Source organism: Eupeodes corollae, chromosome 1 (genome assembly GCF_945859685.1).
Source record: "Eupeodes corollae chromosome 1, idEupCoro1.1, whole genome shotgun sequence".
NCBI lineage: Eukaryota > Metazoa > Arthropoda > Insecta > Diptera > Syrphidae > Eupeodes > Eupeodes corollae.
In genome coordinates, this window is record NC_079147.1 from 109,695,124 (window position 1) to 109,710,789 (window position 15,666).

Consider the following 15,666-nt stretch of genomic DNA (forward strand, 5'->3'; position numbering starts at 1 on the left):
CAGTGAGGCTTTTGTGAGTATCGAAACAGAGGCAGCAAAAATGGATTTAGGGGTTGATGTGGGCAAAACGACAACACCGACGGGACGTCTCTGTAAACATGTTGGTAGTTGAGGTAGTTAAGGACTCTGTCTATCTGAGCTCTGTTATAATTGAAAAACCAAAAACTAGCACTCAGACCAAACGAAGAACCAGTCTTGCTAACCGCTGCTTCTTTGGACTGAGAAAGCAATTAAGTTGTAAAGCCCAGTCTCGAGTAGCTTTGTAAGACCGTAATCATTCCCATCCCTCGACAAAAGTGGATGAAAGCACCTTTGGTCGTTTTAAGAAAAAAGTTCTTCGTGTGAACTTCGGTTCGGTATGGATAGAAGTTGAGTGGTGGAGAAAATGAAACGACGAACTCAACACATTAACTAAAGCCTCTGGCATTACAGCTGTAAATTTTGAAAATATTCAATCCTCCCCTAAATCGATACTTTTTCTCTTTTATTTTAAACAAATATAAATAAAATAAAGAAATATACAATGTGAAAATCTTCACACAATATTATTCACTTTTCACCAAAAACTTTCCACTATCGCCTACGTTTAATTTTTCATTTTCAAAATTGAACATGCTACGCATAAATGTCTGTCTGCCAAAAATCATAACCAAAACCGGATAACAGTTACATATATAATTTGTTACCATTGACATATGATGTCCGAAGAAGGCTTTTAACTTGCAATAAGCATCACTTCGACTTCGACTTTCACTATAACTAACTTATTTGCACAAGCTCTGGAAGTAATTTATTATTATTCCAAATGTTTACACTTGATGGTCTTCGATTTATTTTACGCATTCAGAGAGTAGAGATTGTAAGATAGGACTTTTAAGTCCAACCAAAGCGTATAAACTCCTCCTCCTACTACAACGAGAAAATCAGTTATTCTGCAATTTATATTTTGCATCAGATAACCATGGCATAGCTTATTGATGCAAATATTGGTGTATTTTGTGCTAAAAGTATGACAAAAGTTAAAAAGATTAATTTAAAATTCAAAACTATACTTAAACTCAAGAAGCGCTGTATCCACTAAAACGTGTGTTATTTGCAAAAATATGTTCTTCCTTGCCTGAAGATTGCCAGAAGAGTCTTTTAAGACCTAAATTAGTGTAAGCTCCAAAAACAATTCGATTGTAAACTATAGATCAAGACTCTACTACTGGTTCATGAAACATAGTACATAAGTTTAGTTTTTGATAAATGAATGCCAAAAGATTTATCTGGGGAAAATTATTTAATTTATTTGTTCAAACATTAGCAAATTTTAGAATTAGGCGTATTCAGAAATATTTTTTCATGTTTCGGCATCAAAGTTTTCTGAATTTCAAATTTAGTTTAATTTAAAATCCAGGTAGTTTTCTTTCGAAAGCAAAATTTGGCGGAAATAAAGAAAAACTCGTGGACATTATTTCCTTTTTATTAATTTTACTCCCACAACTGCCATAACCTTTCATCTACAGTAGTTCTTTCTTAAAACTTCTTAAAACTTGAATTATGTGTAAAACAAAAATATTGTCTAAAATAACTTCTTCTTCTCCCAGTTCGTTGAGAGCAAGGGCCTTCAACTGTCAACCATGCCTACGTAGGTCCTCGGACCTGTTAAGTCCGTTGGGAACCTCTTAAGGGGCATAGGGCCACTTCTACGGGCCATCGTGTACGGTTTCCAGATATGTGTTTCAACTCCGTCCAACTGCTGCCTAGTGACGCTGATTCCGCCTCGACTGTCCTGCGTCATGTACTTCTCGATCGCCCAGCTCTTCTTCCTTCTTGTGTGAGTGGATTCCGTTGCATTGCTTGGCCTGCAATGCCGTCGTTACCTTTTCGAAGCGTATGTTCAATCCATTGCCACTTACGTCTTCATATTATAAATTCTATAGGTTCTTGACCTGTTCATCTATAAACGACCTCATTTGATACACGGTTTGGCTAGAAAATCCTTAAGATGTTACGGAGACATCTATTCAAGAAGGTTTGCCGTTTTCTTGTTATGGCTGAAGTAATCTTCCAAGTGCTGCACCCATAAAGAAGCACAGATAAGCTGATAGAATTATTCCTCCAACAATTTTCGACAGCATACCGAACGCCGCTTTTGCTTTGCCGATGCAGCAAATGACGTCGTCGGTACCGCCTTCGATGAAAACGATACTTAAAAGGTGTTGAAAGCTCTCCACTTTTTCCACCGGTTGTGAGAAAATATTTATTTGAAAGGATGGTCGGGTTCCGAGGCTTATTAATTTTCAACCCACAACGTCTGCTTCTCCCTCCACACTTGTTGTCATTTGACGGAGATCTTTTATCCTATGAGAGAGTAAGCAAACATCGTCCGAGTAATACAAGTGCTTTAAATAGAATGTCAAAGTTCATTGGATCCGGACAGAGCTGAGCGCAGTACATCGCTTATCATCAACAAAAACAATATTGGCAACAGAATACGGCCCTGTCTGACTCCGCTTCGGATTTCAAAATCATCTGACAATCTACCATCGTTGCAGAACGTGACACTTGGATCCATCATATGCTGCTTTAATAATAGCAATTAGTTTTTCTGGGATGCCTCTCCTCCGCAAAGCTAACCAGATATACTACTTGATCAGCTGGGTGTTAATATGATCAATACAGAAGCCTCAAAGTGTTCTCAGATGTGTTCCAATATAACTTTTGCCACTATTTTGGCAACCGCTGGGAGAACGGAAATTCCTCTCCAGTTTTCGCACTTTGTAGGATCTCCTTTTTTTGGAACCTTGATGATAATTCCCTTCGTCCACTCATGGGGGAAGCTTTCGGTGGTCCAGGCTTCTTTTATGAGCGGATGAAGCAGTTCACTTGGAGCTGCTTGTAAAAGCTCTGCGGGAATTCCATCAAGTCCTTTGATTGTTCTAAATTGCTGTAATTGCGACAACGATCTCAGCTTTACTGGAAGGTGCGGCGCGGATTCGGGGATTAGTTTTTTCAGGCGCTTCAGAAGGTATCGCCTAATTTGCAATGGTGTTCGATGTCGTCATGTACTGTGCTGCTGATTGTTCTCATCTCGTGTGACAGGTAGTCTCTAGATCTAGTCCTAGTCCCAGATCCTTTATTTCTGGCGATGTGGAAATTGGGGGCTCGTGTTTTTCCTTTGGATCTTCGAACAACCATTCCTTGGTGCGGATAATATTGTCGACGATGGAGGGAACCAACAATTTCAAGTGAATCCGAACGGCTCATTTGAGAAAGCACTTTTCGAGGTAAAAATTACGTCAGATGATTAGTCAATTCTTCACAATAGCCAGTACCAGTGAAATGGACTCTAGATGGCACATGCAGGAATTGAACGCAAGACCGCTGGCATGACATGTGTGGCAATTTGATTAATATTTAGTAAGGGACTCCAAAATTGTAAACTAATTGTCTTTTGTTAAAAAAGGAGCATCCACAAATGTCTTAAAAAAGCCAGTGACAAATACTTTTAAACTGACCTATTTATTGCAATTCCCAATTTTTGACTGGAACATGCACTGCTCTTATAAGAATAGTTGAACAGATGTTATATAAATTTTGCAACTTGCCAAAACATAAAGTAGCCATTTCGTAATTTTAACTTTAGCAAATTGTCAGTACTCGTGGCATGACGGTTACTGCGTTGGACTGTCAAGCCAGTGATTTTGGGTTTTTTTACGGGTTCTGCATCTTGTGAGGAATTGTCTCCAAGAGTAATTATTGTCATGAAAAGTGCTTTCTCTAATTAGCCGTTCGGACTCGGCTTAAAACTAAAGGAATGGTTGAGAGTTGTAAGTCCCTAGTTCTCAACTGACTGTTGCGCCACCCAATCTATGTATTTAAATTGTTAAGAGATAGTAAGATGTCAAAACCGTTTAAAATTAGGTAAATCATCCTTTATCATTACGAATTTTGCGCAAGTACTTTTGAGTCATATTTTTGCGTCAAGCAACCTTCTGTACCAATAACACATATCAACAGTGAATCTTAAACTAAATCAAATAGGAACAGGAGAATCCCATTTGGATGAATCGATTCGAGTCTTTTTTACTTTTGTTGTCTGAGGCATTATGAAAACACTTGCATTTTATAGATAAATATAGAAAGTAACATCCACAATAAAAAAGTAATTTTTCTTATATCTTATTTAACAGAAATCCATATCATGGCGATAACAATTGTATAACATATGATGCAGTAAATGCAGCTTACTTGGATGCAAGGAAAAGAATTCGTAAGTAAAAGTTTATGATGACTTATTACATTTAGTATACTATAAATTAATTTATAAAAATTTATATAGATGTTTCAGCACCAAAAGGTGAATGGAAGACCGAAGATATTGCAACAGTTGGAGAATTATTATTGGATATTTCCATACAATTAGCAAGAACGTAAGTTATTTATATATTATATAGTATTAGCTAAACCACTGTCGGCTCCCTACCGATTTACGACAATATTTTACGATAACATATGTCATAAAGCGCGAACTAAGAATTTTCAAAACGTAATGTTGCTTCAAACCTCGGGCGTTGAAAATAAAGTTTACTTAAGTTTACCTAGTTTTTGTTTTTGATTTATTTATACATAAATGATATTATTTTGTAAATTAAAGAACAGAAGAGAAGAAACTGCTGTTAGAGGTACCCAGATCTCTGAAATAAAATAAACCAAATAACAATTTCAATATAGTTGACAGCTGTCAAAACGCGACAGCACAGTAAACAGACCTATGTGATTGAACGATCTAATCGATTTGTGCAATCATTTCCTTCGATAGTTAAGTATTTCGGTATTACATAATTCTTGGGACAAATTCTTTCTTGCGTTATGAGCGGTCTTAAAATAGGCTAAGTGAGGAGGTAAAGTTTGCAGAAAGTTTTTGTCGTGAATACAGCCCCTTTAGCTATATCTTAGGAACTCCTCATACCAGAAACAAAAACTCATCCTGACGGCAAATATAACAGCACTGGTCAACGAGGTTTTCTTACTGGGAATAAAATTGTACTTTTCCAATGGGTTTTGGAGCCCTTATTTTAAATCCGACTTCAAAATTAATTTAGTCAGGTTTTACTCTTTAAAATTAAAAAAAAACGTACTCGTATATAAGTCTTTCTGAGCCTTTCTAAATTTTTGGAGAAGTTTTAATGGTTTTTCAAATCTATAATCCCTTTCTTCAATATTCAGTTAAAATATTTGTATTTCTTAATTTAGTGCATAATAATCTTTAAAAGCTGTTAGATTTCACCTATTTTAGAAAAATGTAAAAAAAAACACTAAACTAAAATATGTATGTTAAAACGGTTTTCAACAGAAAAGACAAAACGTCTAAGCAATTCTATTACATCAGGTTTTTAAAATATATTTAAAAATATCAATTGAATATTGGCATGTAACTTACTTACCTTTCTAAGGGTCCAGCCAATTTGATCTCTAGCTAGCTGACTTCAGTTTTGCAATTCAAGTTGGTTGAGATCCTCTTCCACCTGCGTGCCCTATCTGAGTCAGATTTCCTCTTCTGTGCCGTCTCTTTGGATTGGATTCGAAGACCTTCCGGGCTGGAACGTTTATTGGACTTTTATTCTTTTAACTAGGTTAGTGTCGCTGTACAGCCCGTATAGCAGTACATCAATGTATCTTCTCCCCCAGAGACTTCAATGCGGAACTTACTACCTTTTTCCCTTCTAAGTCGAAAATAGCAGAGATTTGCAAAAGTTAATCTTCGTTTGACGATGACTACCAAAACAAACGCTTCATTAACATCATAGGCCAGTCAAATTGTCACCATAAAACTCGAATGGTAACATAAATTAAGGTAGTTCCATTTTTTGATATGTTGTTTGCGTTGGCATGCTGTTGAAAAATTCAAGTTTTATAATTCCCCCCACCACCGCGAGCGCCGCCATCTTGAAAAAAACTGCTCAATTGTACGGCTTTTTCTTGCGTTTTTAAAATATCTTTCAAAGTATTGGTTTGAGAAAAACAAAGATAATAACTTTTTTAAATTAAATTAAATAACCTACAATTCGAGACCAAAACGAAATTTCTATCTCTAATTGTTCCCGAGATAGAGCTCTTTAAATTTTGAGAATTTTTCTCAAAAATGTAAAAAGTACAGATTTTTTAGTTTAGCTTGATACCAAGTAAATGGTTAATCCAAAGCCAATGTTTGACAAAATAACATTTGTAGTAGAGTCAAATATCTAAAGTTTAAGACCAAACTGGTTCTACTAGGTCTAATAGACTCTGAGATATAGTCTTTTAAATTGACAACAGGTAGAGGAAAAACTGATGGAGTGCTCACTCGACGGACGCTTGGAATGATACATCTCCAAAACATTTGTCCTGAAATTGAAAATTTTTGCGAAATATCATTAGCATCCTCTGAACAACATGCCTACTCGAATAGCCCGTGATAATGAAGGTGCAGCAAAGCTCTCTCAGAGGCTTTCAGAACACAATCCAATCCCTAAACTTGAGGTCATAATGTAAATAGATTTAGGAATTATGGGAAGTGATGAAGTAAATTGCCATATGTCTTCAAACGGAAGAAAAGGTAGTCACGCTTGCTTCTATTAACAATACCGCCAAAATTGGGAACATCAGCATTGTTGTAGATCATCTTATGCTTTTTCACAGGCTATGCATAGCAAAGCATTTTTAAAATTCGAATTGTCACCGTTTGTTATGTTTTTATCCAAAAAAAAGGGTATGCGTAAGGGGACAAAATTTTCGTTATACACATCAATCACACCTATTACAGAGGATGAAATACCCGTGGGATCCCATTATGCCGTGGTTGATTGTGGCCATTTACTACAAAAAGTTGTTTGGCGAACAAGCCTCTTTGGGAGCTATAGCTGATAGCTATGTTCAATACTTGCATAATCATTACGGTCAAGATATAGCTGTCATTTTTTATGGTTACCCTGATGAAGACAGAAAGAGCAACAACAATTTTGAACGAGTTCGACGGGCGGCCCATTGCTCTTCTGATGTAGTGTTTTATGATGAAACAGTGTTAAAAAGTACATAAGAAAAGCTGCTTGAAAATGAAAGCAATAGGATACGTTTTATTGAACTGCTGAGAAAGACTTTACAAAAAGCTAATATCTACGTGCACCAGACAGTCGAAGATGCTGACCTCATCACTGTGAACTGAACACTGCCATTTCTATTGCTCCCAAGTATAATCTTTCTATTATGTCGATATCATCGGCGTATCCAAGTTATTGGATGGACCTTTGGAAGATTGTGCCTCTAGTGTTGACGTGTGAGCTCTGCACTATTCTTTTCAGGACGATGTTAAGGAAATCGCATTAATGGGGCACAACTTGTCTTAAGCCTTTTTTGACATAGAATGTTAAGTTGTTTCCAACCTTTAGGGAGCAGCGCGAATTCTCCATCGTCATTTAGCACAAATGATAATATGAATAATATTGATATTGGGATGCCAAAACTAGACATTGCTATGTAAAGCCTTTCCCCTCTCTTTAAAATCTTTAAAGAGTATCTGGGTTTTATCCAAAAACTGCCGTAATGTGAATTTATGGTAATTGGTGGACTTGCCTTTTCTGAAGCCACGTTGATAAGGACCTAGCTTAAGACGTTCACATAATACGGATAGAAGGGTCTTAAACGCGATGTTCAGGAGGCTGATGCCTCTGTAGTTGACGCAATTGAGATGGTCTCCTTCCTTGTGTATTCGCAAACTATGCTGAAATTTCACTCATCGGGCAAGCTTTCTTCCGACCATATTTGCATATCAACTGCTGTATACTCCTTATCAAGCCATCGCCTGCTGATTTGAATAATTCTTCAGCTATTCCGTCAGCTCCAGCAGCTTTGATGGTATTCAGTTTCGATAAAGTTATCTTTACTTCGTCGAGTTGGCTTAGGCGGAATGCTTCGCCTAGGTTGAGTGATTCTATCTCCCTTACCGCGGAATTCACTTTGTCATCACTGTTTTATAATTTGGAGAAGTGGTCTTTCAAAATGTCCATCATAGGACAACAGTTCCTACTAAAATGGTCCCATGATAGTAAATTTAAAATATACTAGTAAATTTAAAATTGGTTATCATCTTTTAGGTGCCCCCTAATTGCCCTTCGGCGAGCACTCTCATTTCTAAACAATTATTTGAAGCAACAGAGAGTTTTCAAAGTTCCCATAAACAAAAACAAAATTAACATTTTTAACGAGGGAAAGAACTTCTTATACTTATTAGGTATTATGTACATCAAAGCATTTAAAAAGTATGGTTAGCACATTGTTATTTATCTACTCACAGAATCTTATTTAGCCGTGACACGATTTGAAATTTAGTGGGCTCACTTTTAATGATTGGCTGTTTGTCACTTTTAAGATCAGTTAACTTAACAGCAACCATTATTGTCAAACAATCAATACAACAGTTATAAGATATAAACATCACTCAACTACATGTCTTTCTATAAGCCTTATTTGTTGTTGCTATTTTTATAAAACACAATAAACGTTTGTTTTAGCTTTTCTTGAAAGGCAAACTGTGCTGCGGTGACAATGCAATTATCAAGATTTGATTTATTTGCCAATAGCAATATATAATTTCTTAATTAGATTTGTCACGGCATATGTCATTGAGTAATGTAATAGAGTTAGAAGTTAAGAAGTAGAAGCCATACCAACCAATGTTCGGTTGGCAGGTAATTAATGTCAGGATTTAAGCACGCTTCAGGTGGATTAGAATGTTTAGCTTGGAGCTATTGTTAGGAGCATATGCGTAGCTAGTAAAACTATAGTACTTGCTATTCTAATCTAATCTTTATACATTTGGAGGCATACTTTATGTTTATTTCAACATGGCAACGATTATATAAGATTTATTTTAAGAGTATACAATGAATCAAATATTGATGTCGGTTTGCAATAGTTGTCGTCAACTGTGGCAGATGATTCGATTGAAACCTCAAAGCTGTCAACTATGAAAAATTGACTAACATTAGAAACAGTTTCAGTTAAAATTAAAATGTGAGATGAACAAAACTATTCCTGTTTCATAAATACATATTTTCAAGTATATGTACGCCCCAACAAAAGGATGAAAACATCAAGGATATGTTCTTCGAGCTCTTGGGCAAAGAATATAAGCTGTGTCTTAGCTACGATATTAAAGTTGTCCTAGGGGATTTTAATGGAAAGCTAAGAAGGAAAGATATCTTCTGTAGAATAATCGTGAAAAATAGCCTGCATAACAGTTCCGATGATGAATTCAAGCTCATCAACTTTGCTGCGAATTGATATGTCTTCGTAGCCAGTTCGCATTTACCACACCTCAACATCCACAAAGGAACTTGGAGTTATCCAAAACAAACTAACGTCAACCAGATTGACCATATTGCTATCGACGCTAGACACGCTTCTAGCATTATGGATGTCCGTACTTTCCGAGGAGCTAATATCGACTCGAAGCACTTCCTCGTTGTAGCCAAGGAAGCACTAGGAGTTTCCAGACTTGAGGAATGCTGGGACAAGATATAACGTCAAACATCTATAAATGGGCTAATCCTTTTCCGACCGCGTCACAAGTAATTTCTTTCGAAATTCTCTACTGCCAACACAATTTACCGAGAACCAGTGGCATCATTGCCAAGATGCAATCAAAGAAGCCGCCTCTGATGTGCTGGAAACAACGAGAAACCCCTAGCTTGATCAGGAATTTGGGCGAGTAATGCAGCCAAACAACAAACATGCAAAGCGGCGCCACATAGAAGGACTAAAGCACAGCTCACGAGATCTATGAGAAGAAGAGAACAGAAACACTGATTTCGCAGAAGAAAAAAAAGAGAGAGCATGAGAAGCGTGCGGTCGAAGATGTTAAGAGGTTTAAAAGCAGGAATGAAGTTCGAACGTTTTATGATCAAGTGAAACAAAATTCACAAGTACATAAACCTAGAAACGAAGGCTGCAAAGACTAATGTGGAGCCACTGTCAATACTGAGGATATGTAAGGAACCTTTCTGTCAAGCAAGATGATCTATTTCTTATAGACGACTACACAAGTACATAAACCTAGAATCGAAGGCTGCAAAGACGAATGTGGAGCCACTGTCAGTGCTGAGGATATAGAAGGAACATTCTGTTAGGGAAAATGATCTATTCAATAGAGACGACGAAAGCCAACAATTCCGTCTTCCCGACTAAGACGAAGTAAAGATTGCCCTATCTAAACTTAAGTCTAACAAAGCCACTGAAGCAGTTGGCTTGTATACCGAAGTTTTAAAAGCAACTTGAGAAAATTTGGTTAGGAGCATGCACTAACTTATTTGTAAGAAATGGTTAGAAGAAAGCATATGCGATAAAATTAACCTCAGTATTGTTTTTCCAATATTGAAAACTGCATATACTATAAACAAATCAATTTCCTTTACATCGTATGCAAAACTTCTCTCCCGTAATATGTATAAAAGTTTAAGGGCCTCATAAACAACCCGATATGTCAATATCAGTGGTATTTTAGACCAAGAAAGTTTACATTCGATCAAATATTCACATTACGGCACATTCTGAAAAAAACCCAAGAACACCCATCATCTCTTCATCGGTATTAAAACAGAGGTGGCGAAAATGGAATTAGCTTATTTAGGTTCATGAGGGCAAACAAAAAAACAAGAAGTCATCAAGAAAGGACTACATCAACGTATCGGTCATCACCATCGCAGTTTTTTTGAGCAAAAAAAGCAATTAAGTACTAAAGCTCTCGAGCACCCAAAGTTTTACTTTATAAGATCCTTATCATCTCCATCCATATATACGGTGCAGAGGCATAGACTATGAGGGGAGAAAAAGGTAGAACGACGATAGCTGTACGGGCTGTTCAGTGACGTAGACTAGGCCAGCAGGATAAAAGTCCAACGACTGAGATGGCTAGGTCACGTAGAACGGAAAGCCTTCAAATTCGCAACCACAGGACAGCGCAGTAGAATAAGACCACGGATCAGGTGGTGCGCACAAGTGGAAAGTGACATTAACATTAAGTTTCGGGAAAATACGCTGTTTTCTGACTAATGAGTTTTTCAACCATCATGTTTGATCAACTGTCAAAGTTGTCAATTAAGTTGCTTCTTAGAAGTGAGGCACTTATTGGAAATGTTATGAAAAGTATACTGAAAATATTTGAGAAAGTTCAGCCGTGAGCATTGCAGCGGTTATCTGAATTATTTCCATGAGGAGTATTTCCTATTTTTGCTACATTATGAATTATTTTTTTCAAAAAGCATTTGTTTTTCAATATTTGTAAAGCCGAATAATTAAATGTATTTCTGATTTTACCATCTCCATCAGAAAAGTTTTGTTAATGAGCAATTTTTGAAATAGCATCAAATTTGACAAATATTTCTTATTTATTATGAATTCATTCATAATTATTAAAAATTCATCTAACGCTTAATGGGGTACGATAAAAAGTCTCTTTAATTCATTAATTTACGAATGTATATACATATTATGCGTACTTACTCGTTTATTATGAACATTTACGTAAGCTCCACGCATTAAAAATGTTCACAACCAAAAATGAAAGAAGAAGATAGTTTTATATTAAATGGAGATTATCCTTCTTTTAATTTATAATTGGATTTGGATTCATGTGACTGGAAAAACAGCTTTACATTAATGGATTTTTTCTCATCTATGTATGTACAACTTATTACAACACATTGGTGCCTTTCACTTCTTCTTTTTATTAACAACAATAATAATTTTTTTTTTTTTTTTTATAATTAACCATCTAAATACCATACTAGAAATAAAGAGTAGTGCATAAGCCATTAGCTTTATTTGTAAATTAATGTGTAGCTTCAATGTCAGAATTTGTATTTTTTTTGTAGTTAAATGTTTATTCTGTTTTTCCAATCATCTAAAGTATGGAAGGTATGAGCATTTTAATTTTTGTAGATTAATTTGTCACAAGACCCTCTAGGTTAAACGTCACGAGAAGAACAAAAAGAAACATGACTACTGTATTAGCTAACAGCAAACTCGTGCTTATTTTACCTTAGCTCATAAACAACTATTGCGATTTTGCATAAGTGCATTCATACATATACTTGAGTATTCTGATGCAAAATAAAATTGATTTAAAGAAATATTAACGAATATAGAATTTGGAGGGTTTAAAAAGCAACTTAGAATGCATATAGTTTGTTCAGCCAGCTAAGTTAAACAGTGAAATCTTGAAATTTTAGCCTTTTAACAATTTGTGAAGATGATAGCTGCTAAACGTAATTTTTTCTGAAAACAAAATTTGTATTTTACTCCCTTAAACTTTGTTGCCAAAGGTACTACTTTAAACTGGGGACTGGAATAACAACATAATATGAATCGGAAATTCAGCCCTATTTAAAAAACTTAACACAAATTCAACAACTTTTGACCAATGAACAATCCATAGGGGTCATATGAGCAATAAAACTTATACGATTCATTACAGATTTCATTTAAAGATTTGTTAGTGTGTTTTGCTGCCAAAAACAACTTAAATTTTTGAGACTTTAGTAATGCTTTAAATTGTTTTCATTAAATGTGTTTCTAAGAAAAAAGAGCTTTAAATTAATTTCATAATATGTGTTTCTAAGAAAAAAGAGCAAACATTCAGGTTTTTAAGAAGAAACTTTAAATAGTGGACATTAAAGTGATTTATACTTTCGACGTATAGAAACTATACCGTAAGTAGAAAAGTCTAAAAAAGTGGGTCCCTCGTTTCCGTCTATCTGTCTGTACCGATTGAAATAAAGGTTTTCAGCCGATTAGCTTAAGGCATTTTTTTGTTTTTTTAATACGGAAAGCAGTTCCCATATGCATTTTTTGGTTTAAAATCGAAAATTCTATCTTTTTTTGAAAATGACCCAATCGATTTTTTTCTAATGTTTGTTTTGTTTGGTATTGCAGCATAAAGGTACTCTTCATAAAACCTTAATTTTCTTTTTAAGTTTTTTCAACACCCATTTTTTTTTTAATCGACCTATTTTAATAATCTTCTCTTTCAGTTCAAGGCCTAGTCAATTATCAAAAATGTCATAACTTTTTTTCGATTTAAATTTAATTTTTTTACAAAACTTGATATCTCCTAAAGAGGTGAACATTTTGTAACAAATGTTAAATTTAACATTTATATTTATAACCACTAAATAACTACATACCAAAAATATTTTAAAGACAAAATTTAAAAATTATGTACATAAAAATTAATTTAAAAAAACACTCTCTAATGATTTTTCAAAAAAAATTAAGTGAATCTAGGTTTTTTGAGAAATAAAATGGCATTTAAATTATTGAGAAAAACTTATTTTGCAGTTACCTACATCTTAAATTCTTAAAATATGGGAAATATTTTTAAATAGACCTTTTTGAAGACAAAAGCAAATTCTAGCGACCCAGTCGTACGTTATATTTCTTTCAAAATTGATTTGAATAAAACTTTTGGGATCCTAAAAACTTAAAGAAATCCTCTTTTTAAAGTGAATTTCATTTAGATGTATTAGAACTGAGTTTTAAACAGGAATTTAAAAAATATAAATGTCCCAAAAACAGCAAAAGTGGCACTTTTTTTTAAACTAATGGCTAATTGAAAAACACAATGCACGGTTCAAATCTATTAATGTAAAAGCTTTGAATCTCTTGAGAATTGAAATGAAAAGAGATTATAAAACGTGTCATTTGTGACTGTCACCTTAAATTGTTTTTTATTTTATATTCAGAGAAATTATGTACTCAGCATCTATTTCCTTAAATTCAAGAACCAACCATTTTTGTCTTTAGAATTTTTTACGTTTTTTTTACTCCTTTAAGATCAAAATATTTTCTAGCATCTAGCATAAATCAAGTGACAGCTGTCAAAAAGATCAACACCGAAAACAGTATTGCCAGACTTAAAAACACACATCTAAAAAAACACCAATTATTATCTTACTTTACTTACTTAAGGTGGCTCTACAGTCCGAGGTGGACCTGGGCCTCAACCAACAAGCGTCTCCAGCCAGCTCGGTTATTATCTAGCTGTCTCCAGTTTCGCACGCCAAGTTGGTTCAGGTCCTCTCACACCTGGGTGCGCCACCTGAGTCGCGGTCTTCCGGCCGTCCCTCGGGATTGGATTCGAAGGCCTTCCGGGCTGGAGCGTTGACGTCCATCCGCTCTACTTGTCCTAGCCATCTAAGCCGTTGGACTTTAATTCTGCTTACTAGGTCAGTGTCGTTGTATTCTCCATTCTTCATCTATGCGTACGGGACCAAAAATCACCAGAAGAATTTTTCTCTCGAAGCATCCTAAGACGCTCTCATCTTTCTTTGACAGGGTCCAGGCCTCAGCGCCATAAATGAGAACCGGGATGATGAGTGTCTTATAGATGGTGATTTTACATGCTCGAGAGAGGACTTTACTTCTCAATTGCCTTCTAAGTCCAAAGAAGCAGCGATTTGCAAGAGTTATTCTTCGTTTGATTTCAGCGCTGGTGTCGTTGTCTGCATTAATAGCGGTGCCTAGGTAGACAAAGTCCTTAACTACCCCAAAGTTATAGCTGTCCATGGTGACGTTTTGTCCAAGACAAAGTGGTCTCATTGACCACTAAACCCATCTTCTTCGCTTCCGTCGCAATGCTCAAAAACGCTCTACTGACATCACGCTTTGATCTTCCAATTATGTCAATATCATCTGCGTATCCGAGTAATTGGATGGATCTTTGGAAGATTGTGCCTCTAGTGTTGACGGTTGAGTTTTGCACAATTCTTTCCAGAACGATGTTGAAGAAGTCGCATGACAGTGCATCGCCTTGTCTAAAACCTTTTTTGACATCAAATGCATCGGTAAGATCTTTTCTGACCTTGATAGAGCGGCGTGCATTCTTCATCGTCATTCTGCACAAACGGATAAGTTTGACAGGGATGCCAAAAACTAGACTAGATTGTGCTCTGTAGAGCTCTTCCCTATAGATGTTGTCATACGCGGCTTTAAAATCGATAAAGAGATGGTGGGTATCGATTTGAAGCTCCTTGGTTTTTCCAAGATCTGCCGTTGTGTGAATATTTGTTCCATAGTGGACTTTCATGGTCTGAAGCCACACTGATAAGGACCAATCAGGTTGTTGACGAATGGCTTCAGACGTTCACATAATACGGCAGAGAGGATCTTATACGCAATGTTAAGGAGACTGATGCCTCTGTAGTTGGCGCAGTTTAGAGGGTCTCCTTTCTTATGTATCGAGCACACTATTCTGAGATTCCACTCATCGGGCATGCTTTCTTCCGACCATATTTTGCAGATGAGTTGGTGCATGCTCCCTACCAAGTCATCGCCTGCTGCTTTGAATAGTTCGGCAGCGATGCAGTCAGCTATAGCAGCTTTGTTTGACTAAAGTTTAGATATAGCTATCTTTACTTCGTCAAGGTCGGGTAGGCGGAATTGTTGGCCTGCGTCGCCGAGGTTGAGTGGTTCTATCTCCCTTACAGCGGAATTCGGTTCGTCATCGCCGTTATAAAATTTGGAGAAGTGATCTTTCCATATTCTCAGCATCGACTGCGGTTCTACTACGATGTTCCCCTGATCGTCTGTACATTCATCGGTTCGTGGCTGGTACCCTTGGGTGTTTTTTTACCTTTTGGTAAAAAT

The 15,666-nt window shown here is 36.0% G+C and overlaps 2 protein-coding genes across 2 annotated transcripts in view; both read left to right on the top strand.

Moving 5' to 3' along the window:
* LOC129943324 (U-Kazal-Dg21.2-like) overlaps positions 1–15,666 on the top strand; it is a 219,569-nt gene that overhangs the window by 161,386 nt on the left and 42,517 nt on the right. The gene's annotated exons all lie outside the window — the stretch shown is intronic.
* LOC129943321 (peroxidase) overlaps positions 1–15,666 on the top strand; it is a 102,917-nt gene that overhangs the window by 51,036 nt on the left and 36,215 nt on the right. The window contains exons 3-4 of the mRNA XM_056052664.1: positions 4,179–4,258; positions 4,328–4,418. Of these exons, the coding sequence (XP_055908639.1) occupies positions 4,179–4,258; positions 4,328–4,418 (171 nt within the window). The remainder of the gene's footprint in view (positions 1–4,178; positions 4,259–4,327; positions 4,419–15,666) is intronic.